Source organism: Onychostruthus taczanowskii, unplaced genomic scaffold (genome assembly GCF_017590055.1).
Source record: "Onychostruthus taczanowskii isolate IOZ18803 unplaced genomic scaffold, ASM1759005v1 scaffold29, whole genome shotgun sequence".
Lineage (NCBI taxonomy): Eukaryota > Metazoa > Chordata > Aves > Passeriformes > Passeridae > Onychostruthus > Onychostruthus taczanowskii.
In genome coordinates, this window is record NW_024500239.1 from 2,707,539 (window position 1) to 2,724,004 (window position 16,466).

Here is a 16,466-nt window from a genome sequence, read left to right on the forward strand (position 1 = left end):
ACAAAAAAAACCAGGCAAAGAGAACAAAAAAATTAAATAAAACCTGGCCAACACCAGTAATCTTTTAGAGGGCACGTCTTTAACTGCTTTAAATGGTTTGTGGGTTAACAAATCCATCTATAATACAAAAGTAAACAGGAGTCAACAGTGCTGGTTTCCATTGTGTTGAATCAAAGCTCAGGCAGGCATGGGCATGCTACAGATGCCTTGAACTTGGTCATCTGATACACAGGTGACCCAGCTCACGAGTGCTGATATTAGGGAAGCTATGCTGAACTGTATGCTCGGCCCATAGCTGTGCAGTGGCACTCGGCAACAGGTGTTGGCTGTAGCCGCCTTTGGAAGGATGTCAGGTCAGGCTGGAGCCTGGATTTAGCTCATTTATTACAAGGACTTTTGTCAACTGCTGCGGATCATTTCAGACTGCATTGTGATTCTCAGTGGATGAGGCTGCAAATGTAATTCATGAAAATTTTATTAAACTGATCAAGCACAGCACGAAGCGTTAGCTAGAATGTATTGCATCTATGAGCTCCCCCTAAACTTTAAAAGGAACTGACTTAGTGACTCATCTTTTCATGTATCATATCGTCCATCAGATAACAACATTTGCAGAAGCACAGGAAGAGGAGAGATTATTTTGATGTCTTCTGCAGCATGCAGCCTAGATCTGCTTTCTCTTTTTCCCTGGTCTCTTCCCTGTCTCCAACTCCGTCTCTGTGTCTCTCTCTTTTCCAATTTATCTGGATTAAACAAGTCTCTGATTATTCTTTATGCCACTGCAAATAAAGTCATTTTCAGAAACAGATGTCGAAAGAGCCCAGTGAAATAATCCTGGAGGCAGATGCAGTCTTCCATGAGCTGCCAAGTGCATGGTGCAATCAAAGTGATGAAACAAAATGGAACAGGCTGCAGAAAAAGTAATTAAATTATAGTTCCATTGTAGAAGCACATTTTAAAATTACTGAGATTCAGAGCCCATAATGCTGGTATTATAGTTGAAAGAATACTTGCCATGGGTCATGAGCATTTTTTTTAACAGTTATTAATCATGCTTGACTGGAAAGACATGTGTAACCTACAACAAGCAGTGGCTGTAGTTGTGCCAAAGGAAGCTTTTGTTCCCTGAAGAGAATTGTATCAAAGGCCAGTGTGTCCTATTATTACGTGTGCAATAGCAACGTGCAGAATCTGAAACGGGCTTTTCAGATTTCAATGCAGAGCACTGGAGGGGAAAAAAGAAAACTAGTATTGTATCTCTTTGAATACTATATGACCTCCTTTTCCTCTTACCAAGTTAACTTGCTTATTGACTAAATAATAGTAAAAAAATGTCAAAAATATCCTTCCCCTCCCCAGCTCCAATAAAAATAATTCCAGTGCTCTAGTATAAATGAAAAAGAAACAGAAAATGTACAAACTCTTGGAGACTGGAGATTTGTTCATAGGTTCATTTGCTTCTGTTTCCTTTACATTAGACTGAACAGTAGCTAAGATCCACCTCCGTCTTTCTGTCAGCTTTAGTAAGTAGGTTTTTTCTTTTCTCCTGTAAATGAACTCCTTTTTCTTTTTCCATTTTCTTTTTCTGTTTGTGATCATTTGCGTTTTTGGATTGCATTGGATTAGAGTTTTTTTGAGTTGCTTTGGTTATGTATTGTCCTGGTGCAAATATAAAATTGGAGTTGGTTGTGAGAACATAGATTCTTCCTATTCCCCTGCTTCAAAGTACAGGTTTTAAACCTTTAATTTGTAGCCTGTGTCGTCCCCAGGTCTTTTGTATCATCAGGGCCTTCCAGATGTGACTCATTTTTAAGAACTGGGTTTCTCAGTTGTTGTATTTGTATTGTTGCTTGTATTGTAGATTTATTGTCACTTTTTTCCCACTTCTCTTTTTAGTGTCTGCAGTTCATCCAAGTGACAGTCATTAATGTGATGGTAATACTTTCTTCTAGTTATTGATGTAGACAGTACCAAAATTTTACTAATGCCTTTAAAAAAAAAAAAAATTCATTTTAGACAGGGTTATTTATTTATTTATTTATTTAGTAGTAACCCACTCCTGGGTGTATATCCACAGTATATCTCTGGCATTTATGCAATAAGTCAGCAATTATCTTCTCTTGACCTTTACTTTTTTTTTTTTTTGAATGAATGAACTAATGGATCCCTTTGTGGTCCCAAGCCAAAGGTGGGAAGGTAGGGGCACCATCAAATCATTCACATTAGCAAAGGTCCTGTCTTGTTTTCCTAAACAAAGTAGAGCATCAAATGACATAACTGGTTATGTCCATGAAAATCTGTTAAAGGTAGTGGGACTTGTATGAGCCACAAAGCTACTGGAGCAGCTGTCAGGGGGAAAAAAGGAATGTGTCCTGTGTCTGCTTAAAGCACCTCTTGTTGGAATTTCTCTGAATCTGTGAGCTTTTAAAGTTATTCTATTAGTCACTCAAGGCCATCACTGTGAGAAGAAGCTCCCAGTGGCCTGCAGTGGAGCCATGACCTTGCACTTGCTTAGTCTGTGTCCCAGTGAAACTTGTGTGAACCTGACACTTTGACATCCCTGTTAACTCCTAAAAATGTTGAAAATGTTGGGGAAGCTTGTATACATTTATGGACATATATACAGGTAAATGCGTATGCATGTGTTTGTACAGAGAGAGACTGAAGGTTAGACAAAATGACAGACATTTCATGAAACACTGTTTCAGCTGAGCAGCGTGGTGAAAAAAATGAGTTGTTTCTTCAAAAAGAGGCTCTTTCCTTTGTAAAGGTTCCACAGAAGTAACAAATGGATGGCTAGGGCCAAATGCAGTGCTAGAGCAAGATACAGTGGCTCACTTTACATCTGGCACTTTTAAGTCACTAATAAACTATTTTATGTTTTTCTTTGGTTTTGAATACTTCATTAATTAGACTGGGTTTCGAGTTTTGCAGATTCTCCTGGTTTAAATCAGTGACAAAAATATTGATTTAAGTGGCTTAAATCTTGGGATGTGTTTGGCTCTTTACTCTGAGTATTGACTGCCCATAAAAAAGTAATTTACTCTGGGCTGAGTTTTGGTTTTTTTGATTGGGTGAGATTTTTTTTGTTAAATCTTTTTCCAGATGAGACTCTGGAACTTACTGGATTTTCTTACCTGCTCCATAGTCATTAATGTCACAGTGAAATCTGTGTAATGCTGTATGTTTTCACTAACAATCAGTTGCCAAGAACTTAAATATTCAGGTAGTGGCTTTTGAAGGCAACAATTCCAGTGCCCTGGCAGGACATTGCAACATTGCTTTTTGTTTTCCCCTTTTATCCCCATGAATGATGGAAGTCTTTGCAGCACTCAGCCCTATTTGCAGCTGTTACAGCTGTGCTGCTCTTGGACTGGTTTCTGAGACAATTCCTTCTTTGCCTCAAGCAAGCACAAGTGTGGGTGTCCATGGAGGGAGCCTGTGACTCACACTCCAGAGGCTGGTACCCATCCCCTTGTGACTGAAGGATTGGAGCTCATCCTCTTCCCTTTCTGAGAGGCTGTGTGAGTTTCCCTTTCTTTAAATAATATTTTTTATTTTATTCATTGGGAAGCTTGAATGGATTTTCAAATCACAGCCTTGTAAAGAACATCATGAAAGTGATGACAAAAGTGATATTTTTGTTTGTTTTTGTCAGATGTTCAATTATATCAATATGTAATATTTTTATGTTTAATGAAGTTAAATATATCATCATTATTATTAGCCTCATTTCACTGACCAACAACCATGTTTGTGGTTTGAGTGAAACAACTGACTCATGTTTATCAAACCAGATATGTCTTGAAAGCATTTAATTTACAAATAGGTTGGACAAAGATATATTCTAGGACAGATATAATTTCAACACCAATGGAAATGTAAAACCCCAAATATATTTAAATATCTGTTTGTTCTGTGCCCAGTGGGAACATACTTGGTGGGTTAATGTTTCCTATTAAAGAAGCTTCTGTATTTCCTTGACTATTTTTCTGGTTTGGGGAATTTTTTCCTTTGATCAATAAGAACTTGTGCTTACTCCTATATGTACTGGCAAAAAAAATGTTAGATCTCTATGTCTGTGAGATTGTTTTTATTGAATGTAAAAATCTCATTTAAAAATCATTCTATTCTTAATATTTGTTTATTAGATTACACCCCAGCAATGTGGTGCATAATGTTTTAAAATTTGTCCACATCCGTCATGTAAAAAATTATACCTTACTTGTCATTATTTAACCATATTCTGTGCATATATGCATAGTATGTTGAAATGTATCTTCTTTTTTTTTTTTTTTTTAATGTATGTACATAAATCTTACTTTAAATATATTGGAAATAGACTGTGTGGGCAATTTCTCTATTCTCTTTTACATATTTAAAAAGGGGAAAGAGACTTAGGCTTGACTGTCTTCTTGCAAGTACATTTATTTCTAAATCAACAAGCAAAGCTGTTGTTTTATTTGTTGTAAATTGTATTAAGGTAAATTTTAAAATTTAAACACTATTCCAGAATGACATTATTTATTGAGGAAGTGTCAGAATCATGCATTTGGCTTTAGGGAGTAGAGATTATTTAACAAATACACCACACATTCACAATGTTTAGGTCATCAGAATGTAGGATTTTTCCAGGAATAGGTGTGGACCAAACATCCCATATGATAGACCATTCTGGTAAGCTACTCTGTGGTGGACAGACCTCTGTGCTACTTGTGCTACTTGTACCTTCCCTGTGACTTACACGTACATTTCTTTATTAGATTTATTATCTCACACCATATGGAATGATTAATCCAAGTTAGTTGGAGTGTCTGTTTCTTAGTCAAACATGAGCAAAGTAAGGTAAAATTTACATTTGAAACAAGCAACATAAAAAATCCCAGAAGTCTGAGAAATGTGGTGCTTTACTTGAGGGTTTGGAGCCACAGGATAAAGTGGCAGTTAAAGCTGATTTTATGCTCAAAGCTATGATTATAGCTTTAGAGTCTTTGGTGAATAACTGGCCCACCATATGCATAAATTGTCTTCCCTGATGTTGCAAACTGGCAGGTTCGTGATGAAGCTTACAGTTCATTTCATTGCTGCCATTAGGAAAGGAGAGAAGGCACCTTCTGCACTGTCCTCCTGCTCATCCTCAAACCCTTTTGGAGAATATTTGTACGGAGTAATTTATAGTGGGCTGCCACAACTTTCTTGTAGAAGCATTTGTGTTGCATTAGTCCAGCATGTCAGCTTCTGTCTACAGGAGCTTTTATTTGCCTGGCTTTTGCACAGATGCAGAAGCACTAGTTGGCTGCTGGGTTTGTACAAAGTATTGGCATGCTCACTCCGCTGCTTGTCTTGTAGTTCATGGGGAATTGTAAAGATGCTCTCTGCATTTCTGCCAGGGCAATTCTTTCCAGAATAATTGCAGAAGGAAGGAGAAAAAATTAGAAAGATGGAAGATACCTTTGGCAAAAGAATCCCTGTGTTTTCCATAGCCTGGGAATTACTTACTTCTGTCACATCCCAGTTCTGTTTGGCATTTGCTGTATATCATTATGTAGTTTTTCTAGATTTCCTGATACTTCATTTCCAGACATTTGGTAGCATTTATTACCTGTGTGATGCTTTCTAATGGGATAACTTTCAATATTTTGGCAGTGTGTAGCTGTCTATTCACACACAGAATAATATTTTGACACTAATTTATGTTAAATAAGTAATTTGTCATTAAATGTTGATAGTAGAAAACTTTTGAACAAGACAATAGTCTTTATTGTGCTTCTGTGATTTTTCCTCCTGTAATAAATTCGCATCTTATTGTTTATACAAAAGGCTTTACAAAAAAAAACATTATTAGTAGAAGAGTCAATAAATATGTTGCTGTTTACTTCCTTTAAGAAATCAAAAAGGGAACAACCAGTGTAATTGCCTAAAGCTCATGCTTATTGACTAGCATGAGGAAAAGTGGTCCATTTTAAGAGCAGGACTCATATACATCAAGTTCAGTAGCTAAACACTCATCAGTTGAGAATAGAAAAAAATAAGTCTCTAATTTTTTGCTGTTCTCTTCAAAGACTATTTGACATTCAGTGATCTTCAGCAAATGAGATGTCAGTTGTATAGGGTGAGGGCATTTCTCGTTTTAGGGAGAACACAAAGGCAGCTGCAGGGAGAACGCAGCTTCTTCTGTAGATAGAATAGGTTCTTCCTCAGGCAAAACACCATCAAACATATCAAGGAAAAGCTAGTGTCACTTCACATACTTCATAAAATTACATTCAAAAGGCAGCATTCCTGGAGTCTTGCCAGTTTTTATACTTTCAGTTGCATGTAAAAGTTGTCCTGTTATTTTTTTCATCCTGTTCTTTCCTTATCTGTTTCACATCTTTGGCAAAACTACAACTTCCAACCATCTGTAGTAACTACAGATCTTAGCATATGACAGATAAAGAGATTTTTATAATAATTAGTAAAAGGAGCACAGGGCTTGGTAAGATGTGTAACTGCTTTTTGGTTAGTGGCTGTTAGCTGGTGGAAGAATGTGTTGCTCTTTAATCCCCTTTGACTTTTGCACTAATATTTTACCACTTTAAAAAAAACCCACAAACATGTATTTTCTGTATCTGTTTGTATACTCAGTTACTGCTCTCTTAGTAGCCCATATTCAGCTTACTTTTCTTAGGTGTTATTTGTATCTCCTTGAGCATGTAATTTATGAATTTCCTGAATCCTTCTTCTCTCTAGTGTTTAAATCTCATTCTTGAGCTGTTGTTTTATCTTATTTTACCTTTTTAGCAAAAACCCATTGTACCAACTGACACATGTAAGCTTTGTTCTGGTAACACAAAAATTAATTTTCTCATTTCTGGATTTTTGGATTCACACCAACTATCCCCCTACTTAAAATGGGCCATGATACAATTTAAGGGAGCCAGTATCTGCAGATCTTGTTCTCTTTATGAAAGAGTTAGAGATTAGCATTAAATCTATTTTGGGGACATAAATTATAAGGATGTGAATAAAATGCATAATCTTATTCCTTTGTATAGAGTCCTCTCTAGTAATTTGGGAGATGGAAGAGATAAAGTAGAAAGGCTGATACTACACCTGCTTCTTTAGCTATTGTTCATTAATCAGGTTCTTCTGGTGAGGCTTCTGTGTAAAACTGGAGTGCTCCAAAGCCTGATTTCTCCTTTGCAAGTAATTATTACTGGGAGAAAAATCCTTTTAAGAATTGTCATTATTATTACTGTTATGTTATTGTGGGCTTCCTTTGAGCTTTTTTAGTAACCTCACAACAATATGGTTTAGTAACAGTGGATGTCTTTATCCTTCAGTTGACACAGAAACTGAAGAAATGTATGTTTAGCAAATACCCAGTTGTCTTCTTTTGCTTCAGCTGAGACTGTAAATATTGTCAGATCTTTATCTCTTTTAATAATTTTTGAAAAAATGTTCCTTGAAACAAATTAACACAACTGCAGCTGAGCTGGTTTTGCTCTGGATTTCACCTGTAGTTGTGGTTGTTGGTTTTTGGCCAGTGGGGGGGGACAGGGTGGTTTTCGTTTGCCAGTGGTTTTTTTTGGGTAATTACACTGTTTAGTCCTTTGACATCCAGATATGTTACTTTCAAGTGAAAAGTCACAGATAACAGCTGCCTAGCTTATCAAAGAGCTTGTAAGCAAAGTAGTCATCTCCTCATTTGATAGCATGAACCTGTCTGTGGCAGACAACTTATTTCTAATTTTAAGCCTTACTGTATGGCCAAATATGTCGACTCTACTGATATTGTCATCAGTTCTTGTCCTGTGGCAATTTTATTACGTTCCTTATCCCTTCCTGTATTCCCTCCAGTTTAAATGAAAGACTAAAATCATGTCAGTAGCATAAATCTGCCCCCAAAGAACTGTGCTCTGCTGAAAGTACAGGTTATTTCTTCTCATCGTGATCCCTCTCAGTGTTTCTTCCAATTCCTGGGAGGTCTCCCTCCACCTGGAGTCTTGTGATCAAGAGGACTTAGCTACAGCCTTTTCGTGACTTCCTGTGTTTCAGTTCTCTCTGTTCTTTCTTATTTACTCTTGCTATCTTCTTTTTTTTTTTTCTTTTTTTTGACATCAGCAAAGTAATGTGAAGATGAACAAAGAGATTTATCATGACTTATGAAGAACTGAAAACTGGACAGAAACACTCCACTTATGAAGAAGTAGAAATCTCTTTGTTCATCTTCACATTACTCTGCTAATGTCTTAGTCTTCTTTTTCATGCCCCCATGTCTATGGCTTGATATCTGCCTAGTTACCCCTTCTTTGGGATATTTCCATATATTATGAAAATGACATGTTTACTGTGACAGACGGGATTTTCTCATGTTTCACTTAAGAAAAAGAAGTTATCTTTTTCTAAACCTACAGATACATGGAAACTCAGGTTAACCATCCTCACGTGAATTAGAAGTGGTTTCTCCTGAATGTCAGTCACTACCATTTCCCCATTCTTTTATCTTTTTTTTTTTTCTTCCAGTGGAACAGCTGGAATTTGTTCTTTTCAATTTTGTCAGTAGATTCTTCTTTTCTTTCTTCATAATTACATTTTTCAGTTCATAGTGATGAAGCATCATTATTAGGTTCAAGAGGTTTTCAGGCCCAAACACAGAGAATGCTATGCTGGATGCTCTGGCCAGTTTCCTCTTTCCCAACAGCTCAGATTTAACAACCATAAAATCAAGATTTCACATAGCAGAGCAGGCTTCCTTCTTTAATATTTCCAGGTGGTTCTCGACTCCACATTGATTTTTCTCACACTGTTCCCTGTATCAGCTATCTGAAGCTAAATTTCTCTCTTTCTCCCTGCCTTTCTCCTTCTCTTCTCTCTGCATCTCTCTGCTTTCCTGCATGCCTCGGTGACTGTGCAGCTCCACCCCACCTCACCCTGTGCACACTCTCTTTCTCTCGCTTCTCCCGTGCATCCCTCTGGATCTTAGAGATGAGTAGCTCTCTTGGCAGATTCACAGATGTCAAATAATATATTTGGGCTTTAAACTCAGAGATTAATTGCCTGGTGTCTACCTTGGTACTATGTTGATTTTATTCATCTTTGGCATCCCTGCCTGCTGCTTTCTTACCCTGCAGGTCTGAAGTGGTCACCTTAACATGCATATCTTTTATAAAGCACTGTGCAGACATATTCTCTGCAATGGCCTACTTATTTTCTTGGAGGGAATTAGCAGGCTTGAGGGGTAGGAAGAAAGGGGGTCATGAGGTTGACTTTCCATGTCTCAGGCTTCAGGCAGCCATCTCACATTATCCCCTCAGCCAAGAGGATTCCTAACCTCCGTGTGTGTGCGTGTGTGGGGGTTGTGACACTGCCCTTCAGCTGTATTGTTCATCTTGTAGCTTTTATTAATTCACTGAAATCCCCAAGAACTGTGTTGGGGTTTTGTAGCAGTCTGATGAACATGAGGCTTAGCTGCTTGTTGTTTTATTTGCCTAATCTACCCACAATTACCAAAAAGCCATGTTAAAAAATTATGTGCAATAAATATTGAGCAGGTAGGACCTGTGGGTATATGCCAGCTTGAGATAGCTCATATTAAAAATGCATAGAAACATATACTTACAGATAAAAGGTATTTACATATGACTCCACATCCATTTTGTTGAAGTTTTAAGAAGGTTGTGGTTTTTAAAATGCATTTGGATGTCTTTTTCTACCTGAAGAAAAACGTTTGCTTTTTATATGATAAACAGCAGTGGAAATGTTCACAGGACAATGGAAAAGCCCCAAAGGAAGTAAAGACAGTTTGCTGGGAACTACCTGATGTGAGCTACTTTCCTTTGTTCTGTGGGCATGATATTTTTTGCTTGTTACCTGGAGCTGCAGAGTGCCAGATCTTGGACTTTGTGCATTCTGGTCCAGAGTCCCAAGGTCAGGAAGAGGTTCTTGTCCAACTGTCCTCCTGTCACTGCCAGCTCTCTGCTGAAGGCAGGCTAAAATGCAAATACCCTCACTTTTAACATTTAGCTGTGCCACTGAGTGCCTCCCTGCACAGTACTCTCTGCTCACCTGTGGAATCCCGTGACTTTCCTCTGGCATCAAGAAAAGTGTGAACTGATTTTTTTTTCAGTCTGAGACTCAGCTCTCCCAGCCGCCAGGATAGCCATGGGACCTCGCTGCACAGAGCTTGAGATAGGAAAGCTGCCTGTGTGCAGCCTCCTGTTTGCTCACAGAGAGGCACACACAAGGCAGGAACACAGTAAATTGTTCAAAATGCTGACTTTGCAAAGGAGAGGGAAATTATTTTACCAATTAAATATTCACTATGCTCTTGTATATGACAGCAGTAGGTTTATAAATACATGGATGTTTTGCTGTCTGGTAGGAGGTTCCATGGAGGGAACCATGCTCTTCCTTGTGAATGTGATGATCTGACATCTGCATGCACTCAGAGGTCAGCATGTTTGCAACATTGTCTGCAGAAAAAATTTGCTTTAAAAGTTTAAAAAAATTACTTTAAAGTTAAAAGTAATGAAGTACAACAACACATTTTGTTTTAATCTGTCTTTAAAACCAAAACAACCAGGTCATTAACAGTGCTGTAGGTTTACTTTGTAAAGCTGTAAATGTTTTACCCAGAATACTTGCACTCTCAGGACAACTGAGGCAGATGTGGTTGACCTGGCATAGTAAAAAGTCTTCTCTCTTCATGTTGTATGTGTAGCTTTTAAATATTTTTCCTTAGCATGTGAGACTGCCTTTTTGAATTAATTCCTTTTGTATCTCACACAGCTGCCTAACTCCTTGCAGGCACACACACTCCCAGCCCTCCCCCAGACATCTGTTCTTGTTCTCAGTGCCAGGTGCCAGAGTTTAAGCTTGTTGGGAGGAGGGACAGTGACAAAATCCTTCATAAAATCAAATAGCTGTCGTTTTTTTAACAATATTTGTGGTGGAATTTAATTTCTAATCTCTGGGTTTTTGAAAAGCACCCAGAAGGTGTTAGCCTTTACTACTGATTTTTTTTCAGGTTTTATCTGGAAAAGGTCAGGCTTGGGTGGAGATTGGTTTGTTGTTGGGGTAAAGATTTTCCTCCTTTTTTTTTTTTTTTTTTTTTTCCCAAAGTGATACTGTAGCATGCCAGTAGTAAGAGGCCACAGCAACTGTGAACCTGTTTCTAGTCTGGAATTATTTTTCCCAAATGGGAATACATCTCATTAGAAACACAACTGTACCTTCATCACTGAATTTTGATCCACAGAGGTCTTACATACCTTGCTTCTACTTGAAACACAGCTGTTCCTGAAATCTTCCAAGCATGCCCTAAAGCTGATGTTTATGTACCAAAGTGCTCCTGTTTGGCATTTTGGGTTTGGTTGGGTTAACTTTGACAGATCAAAAAATACTGGGCTGTCAGAGCCAGGACATTTCCCTCATCAAGGAGCAGGTGAGCAGCATGAGACCATTCCCTTTCTCAGCCTGGGAGCAACTGCAGTCATCTCCTCTGCTCCATGCTCTGAACTTCTCAAAAAGGGCTGTCATGGTCATCCAGTTGCAGGTTTTCCCCTGAGTCCTGGTCTTATCTTAAACAAATAGAGTACAGCTGATACCCTCCTCTGCCATTCCCTGAGATCTACCTTGGAATGTTTTCCTGTCATCTTCTTGCACTCGTGGTGCATCAGAGACATGGCCAGGCTGCTTCTGTTTTCTGCCTTCTCACCCAGGCACCTGGCTTCTTGTCTCCCTTTCTTCAGTGAGATAGGGAATATGTAGTGTAAGTGATAAGCCTAGAAATGTGAAATAAATGGATTTATATCAGCGGCTGTGGTCTGGGTGGTGGAGGATGTGGTACTAAATACCCTGAGTTCATGCTGGGTTAGGGGAAATCAGGAAAGTGGAATGAGGAGTTTAAGCTGCTCTTTCTCACTCTTTCTTTTCATCTCTCCTTAGGCATGTCTGCCACTTATTCTTGCAGTCACTGAAGGCACAGGAACTCTCTGTGGCCCTACTATTCCTGTAGAGGCTTGAGAGAAAACTCTTCCAGTGTATTTCCCAGGGGCAAAAACATCAGGAGTGGCTTGGCCACTCACAGCCCCTGGCTGAAATGAGAAGTTTCAGCTTCACAGAAATGATTTGGTGTGATAGTCTTCAGATAACACACAAAGGGCAAAATGTGTAACAAGGGGAAATATCAGTGAGCAAATTTAAGCCACATAGAGTGGAGAACGTTTTTCCATACTAATATTAAATGTGCAACACCCCCACTTTTGGAGACCAGATGTATGGATTTAAGAAGGCACTAAACAAATTCATGGATCTGTCCACCAATGGCTATGGGAAATGCAGGTCTGGATGCAGTCTCCCAGGGTGCCGTGAATCACTGATTGCTGGCAGCTCAGCAAGTCCATCAGCTTTTCTTGGGCTCTTTCTTTAAGAATTGCTGTTGATGTCTCTCACACATAACATGTTCAGCCAATGTGGGCTTCACTTTGATCTAGCAAAGCGCTTAGTGACTCTTAGGATAGAGCTGAATCAAATGGTGAAACAGCCTCACGATACTTCCTCCAGAGCTTTTAGGAGAATGATCCCATAGGCCCTTCCAATTGTTTAGTCCCGTGCCTGAGCAATCTCTGCAAGGGGAGAGCAGCCTGCCACTCCAAAACACAAAATGGGTGTCCCTAGGAGTGCTCAATAGCCAGTGCCCTATTTATATATAGTGCAAGGTAAATATTTGGGAAGCCCGAAGATGCAAAGCTAATAGGGTTGTTACAGAGGATGGGTAACAAAAAAGGGATGGTTACTGAGAGACATAATATCTAAGGGTTTTATGCTTTATAAAATAAGCCTGAAAAGGACAAAACTAAATAAGGAGTCACTAAGCCTTTTCTACTACAGAATTTGTCTGCCCTTGGTAATATTCCTTCCTGCCCGCATTTTTGTTTGTGCTGATAAATGTCCTTGCATTAATAAACTCATAATGCAGCTTGTTTATCCCTTCAAAGCCAGCCCTCGCAGCTTTCATTAGCATTTTAGGATATTTATGGCTTTGTAAATGACTGGAAATCTGCAATTTGTCATTAGGAATTAAGAAAAATCTTCCTTCCACTTAGGGCTGAAGCTCAGCTTTGGCCTTTGAGGGACTGAGCCACCTCTGGGCCTCATAGACAAAAACAAAGTCAGACAGTGCCCAGATTTACAACAGCAAGTGGCTCTTAGTTATTCAGATGTCTTTGATAATGTGTCATCCGCTGTTGCTGGCAGGGATCAGTGTTTAGGCTCAGAATTAATATCTCTCTAGCTAGAGAGAAAACAAAAATATCTCTTCTGCAAGAGCAAAAAGAGAAAGATGTAGTAACAAAGAGAGAAATAAAAACAGCACCAGGCACATGTAAAAAAATGCATGTGTAGATATATGTATGTAGCATATACACACCGCAGAGGTTAACAAAGTGCTCTTCAGAAGAAAACGTTGTACTTTACTCTGCTGTGCTGTGTACTTTCAACTTTGAAATACAGGAAGTTAAGAAAATTTTAAAGGTTTCAAAAGGGAGTTTTTCTTGTAATTGGTAAAGGGCTAAATAGTTGGATGGGGAGGGGTAATAATCAAAGGAGCCTTTTCAGCACTAAACTGTAGTCCAGAAAATCAAAGGAAGGAATGTTAATTGGTTTGTACAACATGATATTCTCAGCTCAGAGTAGCTTCAGCCACTCAATGGTACTTTTTCTTTTTTTTCTTTCTCTCTCTCTGTAGGTTGATTGAGTGAATAGAAGAAAAAAAAAAAAAAAAAAAAAAAACGAAGCTACTTTCAAGTATTGAAGATACAAAGCCAGGATGAACACGAAGGACGGAAAAGTGTCTGAAGGAGGTCTCAATGTCACTCTTACCATACGCCTTCTCATGCATGGCAAGGTGAAGCATTTCCTGTTGCCTGTGTGTTGAGTGTGTGTGCAGCTACCAGCAGAGCCTGGCACTAACGTTGACAGAGGGTCTGCTCCTCCTCCACCTTGAGTCAAAAGCACCATTGCCACGGCCAAAAAATCACACCCTGCTTTTCAGGGAATCCTGCTGAAGTTCACGCTGCAGCCCAAGCTCATTGAAACAAACCCTGCCTGTAACGAACCCATTTTGAGCGGATCCGGCAGCAAAAAAAGAGGAATTCTTCCACTGATAGTGAGCCAAATTGGGCAGACCCTTGCAGGAGGCTGACCCGCATACAGCTCGCCTTTCTCAGCGTTTGCTGATTTTTGCAGGGCTTTTTTAGGATACCAGAACATTGACTCGTGTGAAATAATTGCCACAGAGTTGGTGTCTATTTCTATTGAATGCAAATGGGGTCCAGTTCTTCATTATTCTGGTGTTAACATCTCATCAGAGTGAGCCCCCTGATATTCCAGGGGTTTGTCCAGGTCCCGGCGGGTTTGGGTTGGAAGACTGACTCTTGTTTCCTTTCTGTCCAGTGCAGCACTTAAAGCTTGCAGATAAGTGGGAAATCGGTGCCTTAGACAAAGTGCCAGTTCAGTATTGTCAGATTTAACAGTCTGGTTGCTGCTTATTTCACATCGACAGATCATAAATTGGGCTTTTAATTAAAAAACACATTTCATAGGTTTGTTTGTATTATTTGCATCAGGCAACTCCAGGCATTTTTAGGCTTAATGAATGAATGTTATAGAAAGGAGGTGGTTTAGTCTCATCCTTAACAGGGAATAGTGAATATATTATGCTTGTTATTCTGGAGATTGAATTTATATATATAAATCTAAAAAAATTTTTTTACTCCTAGAGTTTAATTTTATAACTAAAATACTTCTACATTTTAAACTAGTGGGTGTTTTCAATCTATGGTATGATAAACCCATAGCACAAATAGGACACTAAGGTATCTCCCATTCTATTTTACTTATGGAAAGTGTGAGGGGGTAGAGTTTAAATTTGCAAATTAAAATCCTCAGAAATTAGGTTATGTCAGATCAAATTATGTTTTTTCTCAGAAATGATCTAACCATTTTGATTTTTTTTTCCCCCTGAAATATTCAGCTTCAGGCAGGCATCTGGTGTGTAAATCTGCATCTTAAATAGGGATCTGTCAAACAAATTTAATAACACTCTCTCTTACAAAACCCACCTAAAATCTGTACACGTGTCTGTGCTCAAAATTAGGTCTTCAGGGTTGATTCTACTGGTTTCTGGTCCCAATCCATGAAAGCATTTGAACACTTACTTATCCCAGTGGGTATAAGCAGCCCTACTAGTTGCAGTCACATTCCCATGTGCTTAAGTGATGGTGTTTTGGGCTTTTTTAATCATTGTCAGACAGCTCTGCTTGTTTCAGAATCATGCCTTTAAAGCAAAAATGAAGTATCTGTCATTTTCAGGACATTTTATTTAAACTGTGGGCTAGGATTATTGGGATTTTTTAAAATCAGAAATGAAATCAGATAAAGTTCATTTTCTCTGTTAAACATAATTGATTTTGTGTGCAACCACTTTTAACAATAATGGATGTTATGTGTCCAGACTTCAATGCATATGTAGCCCCAAGGGTCTAAATTAGACCCACAAAAGCTACAAAGTTCAAATTTTACCTGGATCTATACCATGCGTCCTCAGTTAACAAGGCACGATGGGTATTCTGTTAGCTCCACTATGCTCTAATCATGTATCCTATTGTGCCTAAGTATTGGAAAGAGTACATTAAATCAGAATTTATTTTGGTGATAAAAGTCAGATGCTTTCTGTTTCTTTGATGTAATTTCAGTGATTTAGAAATAATACAGAGGAACGAAGGAGGTCTGAATCAATATGAACTCAATGTGAGAAAGCATTCTGAAAGCTGTATGTGCCTCTGGAAAAGAAGAAACACATTTCTAGACTCTCCTTGAGATTTGTTGTGGTGATGACATCTGTGGAAATTGTTGATCTCTAATTAATATTTCTAGACAAAAGAGTTTGTCTAGAAGCAGAAGTTGGTCTGTAAATAACTGGTCATAAATAACCTGAGAGAGAAGAGGAGAAATAAAAAGGTTTTTAAAATAGCAGGAGCAAACTGGATTCAGTTATTTTTAAAGTTAAATAATTTTAATGTTATTTATTAATGCATTGCATGGGAAAATGAGGACCTCTCCCTACTAACTTTAACTCTGTATTTCTAAACCATTATTACCAGTGTACCTTTGCATAGGAAAGGCCTATGTGCTTTGTGTTGTTTGCATGCATTTTGATTGGAAATCCATAATTTGTGCTACTGTGCTTGCTTATCTTGACTGTAAGTCCTGCAGACTTAGGAAATTTTCAGCGTGTACTTTTCATGTGATTTGTATAGAGGCTTCAAGTCAAGAATGGACATCTTAATGAGGCAATTAAGGTAAATTCTATACCTGCAGAAAAATGAGCATCTATATGAGTGGCCAGACCTCTGCAAGAAGGTAATGAATCAAAAAGCCACCACAACAAACAAATTATGTGGCACAAACAAACAAAAGAC

The 16,466-nt window shown here is 38.5% G+C and overlaps 1 protein-coding gene across 3 annotated transcripts in view; it reads left to right on the forward strand.

Moving 5' to 3' along the window:
- Positions 1-16,466, forward strand: part of LOC121337775 (poly(rC)-binding protein 3-like) — a 139,055-nt gene that overhangs the window by 64,734 nt on the left and 57,855 nt on the right. For all 3 annotated transcript variants that reach the window (XM_041408095.1, XM_041408093.1, XM_041408094.1), the window contains exon 2: positions 13,733-13,891. In XM_041408095.1, the coding sequence (XP_041264029.1) occupies positions 13,814-13,891 (78 nt within the window). In that variant the 5' untranslated portion in view covers positions 13,733-13,813. The remainder of the gene's footprint in view (positions 1-13,732; positions 13,892-16,466) is intronic.